General features: G+C 47.4%; 1 protein-coding gene across 2 annotated transcripts in view; it reads right to left on the bottom strand.

The window, feature by feature from the left end:
- Window positions 1–6,165: 6,165 nt before the first annotated feature.
- The window catches only part of ID2 (inhibitor of DNA binding 2), a 3,287-nt gene continuing 628 nt past the window's right edge, over window positions 6,166–8,824 (bottom strand). Inside the window, exons 2-4 of one of the 2 annotated variants that reach the window (XM_017525023.2) lie at window positions 8,102–8,766; window positions 7,716–7,779; window positions 6,166–6,927 (exon numbers count right to left, since the gene is read on the bottom strand). In XM_017525023.2, the coding sequence (XP_017380512.1) occupies window positions 7,723–7,779; window positions 8,102–8,449 (405 nt within the window). In that variant the 5' untranslated portion in view covers window positions 8,450–8,766 and the 3' untranslated portion in view covers window positions 6,166–6,927; window positions 7,716–7,722. Of the gene's footprint in view, window positions 6,928–7,715; window positions 7,780–7,848; window positions 8,767–8,824 lie in introns of those variants that run through there. The other variant, XM_037737100.1, reaches the window with a different exon arrangement.

Genomic DNA, 8,824 nt, shown 5'->3' with positions numbered 1-8,824 from the left:
TATCTCAAAGCCAAAACCATATGACAATGTACATTCAGAAATACCACATTTAATACAGTATAATTGTAAAAATGGAGAATTAAAGAGAAATAATTAAGCATTTTCCTGACTTTACAGTATGAGCCGGATTTGATATCAGATAACCATAATTGAAATAGTTAGAAAGTCACCATGTTGCATTTTCTTTTCTCTCTTTCTTTTCCTTTCTCTTTCTTTCTTTTTTTCTTTTTTCTTTTTCTCTCTTTCCTTTCTTTCTTTTCCTGCCTTCCTTCCTTCCTTCCTTCCTTCCTTCCTTCCTTCCTTTCTCTCTCTCTTTCCTTCCTTCTTTCTTTCTTTTCTTTCTTTTCTTTTCTTTTCTTTTCTTTCTGTTCTTTCTTTTTCTTTCTGTTTTGAGATGGAGTCTCCCTCTGTTTCCCAGGCTGGAGTGCGATCTCAGCTCACTGCAATCTCCACCTGCCTGGTTCAGCCTCCTGAGTAGCTGGGATTACAGGCACATACTGCCATGCCTGGCTAATTTTTTTTTTTTGTATTTTACTACAGACAGGGTTTCACTGTGTTGTCCAGGCTACTCTTGAACTCCTGAGCTCAGGCAATCCACTCACCTTAGCCTCCCAAAGAGTTAGGATTACAGGCTGAGCCACTGCACCTGGCCATCATGTTGCAATTTCTAATGATGAATGTATTCACTGTAATGTGATCACTGAAGGAGTAGCTGATCAGACAATGATCGTCAAAGTTGAGTAAACTCGTGGAGTGCAAGGCTGACAGGGAGTATACATTCAGAAATACACAATTAATACAGCACTCCATTTCTAACATTGTTTCCTCCACTCTGTTCTAGCCTCTCTCATCAATTACCACTTTCATTCATTTTATTTCTCTGAAAATATAAACAAATATGAATCGACGAGTTACTATTCCACCTTCCTTCTCATACAAAAGCTAGCACACCTATACACTGCTCTGCATGAGGTATTCTTGACTTGACGTTATGTCCTGGAAAGCCCGTATCAGTGTATAAAGATCTTCTCTTTACAGCACATCACCATGTATTAGCATACTAGAGCTTTTCCAAATAGTCCCAACATTTGGGTTGTTTCTAGTTACTTGCTATTAAAGACAATGCCAGGTCTATTAACCTGGTGCATACAGTATTACATATTTTTGCAATATAACTTTGGGATAGATCTCTAGGTGTGAGAAAGCTAGGTTAAAGAGTAAATGCATATGCAAATTTGCTAGATATCACCACATTCCTCTGAATAGGGTCAGAGTATTTTATCGTCAACAATATACAAGATTGTTTTCCCCCCAGTCTTGTCAACAGGGTATATTGTCAAACTTTTGGACTTTTGCCTGTTTGTTGGGTGAGAATTGTTATACAGTTTTTCATTTGCACTTGTCTTATTATGAGTGAGATTGACCATCTATTTGTATGCTTACAGGCTGTTGACTACTTTATCTGTGAACTCTGTTGCTACTATTTTCCTATTTCTAATTGTGTTGGATTTTTTCTTCTTAATTTTAAAAACATGTATAAATGGGCTGGGTGCAGTGACTCATACCTGTAATCGCAGCATTTTGGGAGGCCAAGGCAGGAGGATTGCTTGACTCCAGGAGTTTGAGACCATCTGGGTAACATAGTGAGACCCTATCTCTACAAAAAGCAAGCAAGCAAGAAAGAAAAAATTAGCCAGGCGTGGTGGTGCACACCTGTATTCCCAGCTACTTGGGATGCTGAGGTGGGAGGATAACCTGAGCCCAGGGAGGTTGAGGCTGTGGTGAGCCATGATCAATGCCACTGCACTCCGGCTTGGGTGACAGAATAAGACCCTGTCTGAAACAAAATAAAACATGTATATGTGCAGAATATTAGCTTGGCTAAAATCCTTTAAGACAAGATATGTCTAAATTCAAGTTGCTTGAATGTTTACTGTGACATATTTCCTTCTACTGCCACAACCAGTTGGTACAGTCTGCCATATGTGTTGGAGCTTCTCTCTCTATCTTTTCTGTCTCTTATCTTGAGTTCCTATTTATCTTATGTTTATCTCTCTGTGCTCGTTCTAGGTAATTTCTTCAGGTCCATCTTCCAGTTCATTAATTCTCTCTTCAGTAGTTCTGAATCTGCATTTTAACATTTTCATTTAGTTTTCAGTTTCAATAACCATAAGCACTTTGATGTTGTTCATTTTCAAATCTGCCTATTCTTTTATGTATAGTACTGCACGTTGTGACTTTTTGTTTTTGCTTAATTCTTTTAATTTCTTTAATCTTAGTTGTCCTTACTTTATAGCCATTTTAGTTCTTTTGCTTCTAATCTTTCTCTGTATCTACTGATTCTCTCATGGTAAATTGTTTTCAGTGTTTTTAAAATTTTTGAATTATAAGCCAACTTTCACCCAACCATGAAAATGTGAGAATTCTATGTAGTCTGTATTGAGAAAATTTCTCTCCAGAGAAGTTTTGCATGTGCCATTTCCAAGCACTCCAGGGGTATCACCAGCCAGAAACCCATTTTTGTGTTAATAGCATCAGAATTTCTCAAACCAAGTGGGTAGTACATATTTGAATCTCCATCGCCCATAAGGGCATATTTATGGGTAAAAATTTTCAGAGGAGATTTTCGTTTCCCTGTTGAGCTCAGGCTCACACACAAGCTTCCTTATGATCTTCCCTATTTTTTCTAATCTATAACTGAGATTGCAGGCCTTCCATGGTCCTGGGTGGTAGTCTCTATTCTGATGCCCTGCTTTACAGGATTGCAAAGCCTTGTCTGTAATTCCTCTTTGGCCAGTGCCCTAGTTTACTGGGATTGGTGCCCTCACTCAGGACTGCCACGAATGTGTGCACACTCTTCCCACTGTCTTCTGTTTCGTCTTCCTGCAGGGCCTCTGGAAATCTCCCTCCTTCCTTCCTGACGGTCTCGGGTGGTGCTCATCATAGTGCCTACTTTAGTCAGCACTAAACAAAACGTGTTGTTGAGCTTCTCAACTTCCACTGCCTCTGGCTCAAATTAAATTAATTAATTAATTTTCTGAGACAGGTTCTTGCTCTGTTACTCAGGCTGGAATGCAGTGGCACAATCATGGCTCACTGCAGCCTTGACCTCCTGGTCTCAAGAGATCCTCCCCTCTCAGCCTCCTGAGTAGTTAGGACTACACGCATGCACTATCACCCCCAACTAAGTTTTGTATTTTTAGTAGAGATGGAGTTTTGCCACGTTGCCCAGGCGGGTCTTGAACTTCAGGGCTTAAGCCATACCCCCACCTCGGCCTCTTAAAGGGAGGGCCGGGGCCTTCAAATTATCTTTATGATGAAATAGAAAAACATCCAACACTTAGACAGGATCAGCATCCAGAAAGACATTCAAAGTCTGAAGCCCATTTTCCAGCGGCAAAATACATCAAAAATTGGAAGGATGTGTGGGGTGTCAAGCTGAAGGGGATTGGGATATCTCTGCACCTGCCTGCAGAGAGCCACATAAATTATTAGCTGTGGATTTTACAAGCTCTATAAAGCAGCTCCTTATTGACAAGATATCATTTTCTATTAGAGTCTGCATCTTCACCCTCTACTTGGAAGCCCCTTTTATGTTCCTGAAAAGGTACTGTGCTCAGTCCCTCTGCCCACTGCCTGGTTATGTGCTTCTGGATGCTCACTGAGCACCTCTGAGTCCTGTTTCCATAAAGTACACAGACTACATGTTAGCCTACCTTCAAGGATGTTGCCATGGCTTTGAAAGTGAAAATTAAATGTAAGCTGACCTGCACATTTATTGAGGTTAGTGTGATCTTGATTCAAAAACCAGCTAAGGACAATACAAGAAAATAAATCACAGTTCCATTTCGCTCTCAAAAATTCCAAATGAAATATTGGCTAACAGAATCCACAGTGGATATAAAAAGTAATAATACATTATGTTCACGTAGGAGCTATTTCGGCAATGCATGGCTAGTTCACCATCAGAAATCTCAGTGTACTCCACCAGAGAAAAATAGTATCAGTAAACGCAGTCAAAGTATTTTACCAAGTTGACTCACAAATTATGATTTAAAATTCTCAAAACACCCCCTTCCAACAAGCCTAGCAATTGAAGGGGTCTTCCGAAAACTGAGAAACAGTATCGATTACAACAGAAGCCTACAGTCACATCACACCCAATGGAAAAGAATGTGATTGATTTTCATTGGGGTCTGGAATAAGAAAAGGAGGCCGGCTCCCACCTCCTACTACCTTAACACTGGTGGCCTGGGTTAATAGTTACTAAGAAGTTCCGAAAAATTAAAACAAAATTAAACAAAACCTCCAGGAACGACAAGGAAAAGCATTCTGGCTTTCATGTGACTTCACAATTCATTTATCCCCACAATCCAAGCATAGTCTCTTTGAGGCCAGGATGCTGTCTGATCTTTTTAAGAATCTACAGGACAGCACCTAGCGTACGGGTTGGTGGCAGGTAGTACTTTGCAAAAGGGGTTCCTGTCTATGCTATGCAGCAGCAAAGATGACACGAGATCCACACGGAGAACGGCTGTACACATGCTGGAGCAGCACCCACTTGGAAAGGCCGCACTCCCTGGCGTTCTCTTCCGGGACCCCCTCCACCCCGCGGATTGCTCTCGGGGTCCCAGGCCCCAGGCCCACCAGGCCCCGCGCGCGAGCCGCCGTCCTCGCGCCGGCCAGCAGGTGGCGCCCGGGCTCCACGGCCGCAGTCGGGCAGCGCTGCTGGCGCCGCGGGAAGTCGCCTGCGAGTGGGGCCGCCGCGCCTCGCAGGCGGCCACCGGGGTCCCGGGGCCAACGTCGCCAATGTGCCTGGCAGGGACTCAAAAGGGACCGGCCCGCCCCTGGGTCCCGCCCGCACTGCTTCCGTCCGGGGACGATCCCCAGGGCCTTCGAGCGGTCCCCGCGGCTGGGGGGCGGCCGAGGGGCTGGCGCCTGCGACCCTGCGGGAGGCGAGGCCGGGGTCGGGCGGGGACCGGGCCGCGCTTCAGGGGTCGGCCGGGCACACGGCTGGCGACAAGTGGGGGGACCTCGGGGCCACGTCCACGGAGCCTGCGGAGGGGGAGCCGCCCCCTCGGCCCCCGGAGCGTCCTTGGCGCGTGATGATCAACAACAGCGACAGCCTCGCGCTGGCCCCGCAGAGCCCAGTCCCCGCGTGGGTCCTCAGGGCGATCCTGGCTCCACGGACCCACCCTCCTGCAGCGTCGGCGCCCGAGGAGACCGATCGGGGTCAGGGCGAGGGGACGCGCGGACTCCTCCGTGGCGCCTCCCGAACACCTGCTCTGCCCCAGGTGAGCCTCAGGTGAGCCGCTGCCCCGCCCGGGCCCGTTCCTCCCCCGGTTCGCGTCCACCTGGGACCCGCTTCCAGAGCCTCCCAGCCCACCTCGCGCCCCGGGACGGAGAAGCGCGGATCAGTCCCGAGCACGTGGCCGCCCGCGGTCTCTGGCGTGGACGGGCTTCTGCCCTCTGCCTCTTCCTTCCTGTCCAGGGTGGCAGTCAAGACTGGGGAGATTGAAAAGTCCGGGAAAGTGCGCCCGGCCCACCCCGTCTCGGGAGGCCTGGGGGTGAGTGGGGTTGGGCGGCTCCAGGTGTGGAGGTAGGCGAAGCCAAGCAGGCATCAGGAGCCGGGGCCAGGTGACAGCTTAGCTCCCTGGGCAAACAGTAACCCTCAGGTGTTTCTGCCTTCTCTTAAACCTAAACACCCTTAAATTCAGGTGTTGTGAATTCTGTGCAGCCTCTTTTCTTCTCCGGATTTACTTTCATTTACTCCAGAGAAGCGTTTTAACGCCCACTCAGACAGGTAGTACTGCCACACTCCCAGTACTCACAACCACAACTCATTCTTGGCTTTAAACTCAGCCCTAAAGCACAGAACCAAGCTTTCCCTTCAGGACTCAGAGGCACTTGTGTGCCCAAAGCCTCCCCAATCCCTGTCAACTCAGCCTTCTGCATCATCACACATCTGATAAGGAGATTCTTCATACACAAGCAAAGGCTTCAGGGCTGGTGGTGGGCGGGGGGCTGAGGGAGAAGGCGGTAAAGAAAACTGGTGTCTGTGTGTGTGTGTGTGTGTGTGTGTGTGTGTGTGAGAGAGAGAGAGAGAGAGAGAGAGAGAAGAGGGAGTGCCAGAGAGATCTTAAAAACCACTCGGAATTCAGGTACTGACTTCAGACATGTTTTATTATAATCGTATACAGTCTACATAAATTTGAACTTGTATTTATTTGGGTTCAGTTATAACATAGCATAATAAAAATCAAAGCACTGGTCCTCTGAAATAAAGCAGGCAATCACCATTCAATAAACACACTTGATTTATTTTGTATAAAAGGGTTAAGTTTACAACTAAACTTTTATAAAAAGTTTAGCATGAATAAGTACATCATTACACTTTTTAATGCAGAAATAGACATCTCTGCCACTATACAAGAAAACTCTAATTAAAGAGTTCACAAGGTTTCACTCAATATTATATATTTATATATAAATATATACACAGCATTCAGTAGGCTTGTGTCAAAAAGGTAATTTCTGACCAAAAGACTTCATTTAAGTGACTGAATACTGGATCCTTCTGGTATTCACGCTCCACCTTTGAAAAAAGGCAAAGTCTGCTTAGATTGGGCAATTCCTTGTGATTTTAACGTTTTCGCTCCCCATGGTGGGAATAGTATATAAAGAAAACCTTCCAACTGCAGAAAGGGCATTTAAAGTCTTTTTCATAAATAACGAATATCACAGTCCAGGTCAGAGAACACCCTGGGAAGATGATCATTCTTAGTTTTCCTTCCATTTTTTTTCTTTTTAAAAAGGTCCATTCAAGTTGTCCTCCTTGCGAAATGGTTGAAAAATAAGTTCAGCACTTAAAAGATTCTGTGGATTTGTTGTTGTTGTTGTGCAAAGAAAAAAAAAAGTCATGAACACCTGCAAAAGATTGGGAGAGAAAGGCATGTTTAAGAGAATGTAACCTAAGGGCAGAGGCGGGCAGACTGGCGCCGGGAGGAAGCCACAGTTTGAACATTTAACCAAACACTCAAAGATTGGGCAAACCCTGGCGTCCAGATGCAACACACACACTCCCCTCGACAGCACAAATTAAACATTAAAATAGCAGAGACTCAAGGGAAAAACTTCCCAACTCAATCTCCTATTTGGATCTCCAACAGCAGTGCTACAGGCGCCAGTCTGCTTCTTGTAACAATTATTTGATTGAAAACAGCCCTTTAGTTAACAGATAGGGAAGTCTGGGATCCCACATCACAGGCTCTAAGGCACAGGGTAGCAATCCTGTGCTACCCCAGAGAATCCCAGAGGACTCTAGTTTTAGGGAAGGAGGATCACTGTGGAATTTGTGGCGATAAGATTAATTACAGTGGAGGTTAGTACCTCATAGTACCAGAGGAATCGTAGGAAGAGCCAGGGCACTGAATTTGCTACAAAGCAGATACACGCGTTCCTCGGCCGCCTTCGTAGTAAGTTATTGGCATCATTTCCTTTTAAAGGAAACGTTCTGTGATCTCGAGTACCCAGAGCTACAAGCTCCTTAACGTCTAGTGAGAATGGAGTACGGATAACACCGAGAAGCAAGCATGCACTTACCAAATCAGACATTTCACGGATACACAAGCACCCTCACACAAGCAACAACACACGCGCGCACGCACACACACGGAGCGGCAGTTTACCCACGGGTGGCACAGGCAAACACTCACCGCATATTCAGCCACACAGTGCCTTGCTGTCATTTGACATTAACTCAGAAGGGAATTCAGAAGCCTGGAGAGAAAGAGGATAAAGGGTACGAGGTTAAGACAATGTTAAGTAGAAAGGGCTTTTTTGTTGTTGTTGAAGTAGTCCACAGACCAGCAAATTCCATTAAACACGTTTATGGTAACAATTCAGATTCAAAGACAGATGCATTCACACGTCAGAACTTACTAGCAATTTCACGCACGGCGCAGTCTACAGCAGCGTTTTAAGAAAATAAAGTTAAATCGCTCATGCGAAAGTCACCGTCTGGGCTACGGATCTCCTAGTGACAGCCCAGGCGACCGCGGGAGTGTGCGGCGGCGGGGCCGGGGCCCCGAGCAGGGCTTACCTGCAGGGACAGGATGCTGATGTCCGTGTTGAGGGTGGTCAGCGGCGTCCGGGACGCCTGGTTCTGCCCGGGTCTCTGGTGATGCAGGCTGACAATAGTGGGATGCGAGTCCAGGGCGATCTGCAGGTCCAAGATGTAGTCGATGACGTGCTGCAGGATTTCCATCTTGCTCACCTTCTTGTTCTGGGGGATGCTGGGCACCAGCTCCTTGAGCTTGGAGTAGCAGTCGTTCATGTTGTACAGCAGGCTCATTGGGTCGTCCACCGGGGTTTTGCTCCGGGAGATGCCCAGGCTGTGGTCTGACAGGCTGTTTTTCCTAACGGACCTCACGGGACTGAAGGCTTTCATGCTGACCGCAAGGGAAGGCGAGACCGGGAGGGAGCTGGCTGCCCTGAAGCTCAGGCCGTTGCCGCCGCCGCCTGCTGAGCTAGCTGCGCTTGGCACCGAGCTCGGCTCAGAATGAAGCCCGAGCCCCCGGCGGGGCGGCTTTTATCAGCACTCGCCGGGGCCACACGCTCGGGCTTCCCTTCCTCCCCATTGGCGGAAGGCGGCGTGTCCATCAAGCCGAGCGGGCGCTTCCATTGGCGGGCGCGGGCGCGGGGCGAGGGCTCGGTTCTTCCGCGTTAGCAGCCAATCCCCGTGGGGTGGGCGGGGCGCGAGCCCAGCTGGGGTGGTAAATAGAGTACAGTACAGAAAGCGCGGGGCGGGCGGGGAGCGGGGAGG

Source organism: Cebus imitator, unplaced genomic scaffold, assembly GCF_001604975.1.
Source record: "Cebus imitator isolate Cc_AM_T3 unplaced genomic scaffold, Cebus_imitator-1.0 Scaffold1, whole genome shotgun sequence".
Classification (NCBI taxonomy): Eukaryota; Metazoa; Chordata; class Mammalia; order Primates; family Cebidae; genus Cebus; species Cebus imitator.
Note: the sequence above shows the minus strand (reverse complement) of the source record. Positions and strands in the feature narration are given on the sequence as shown.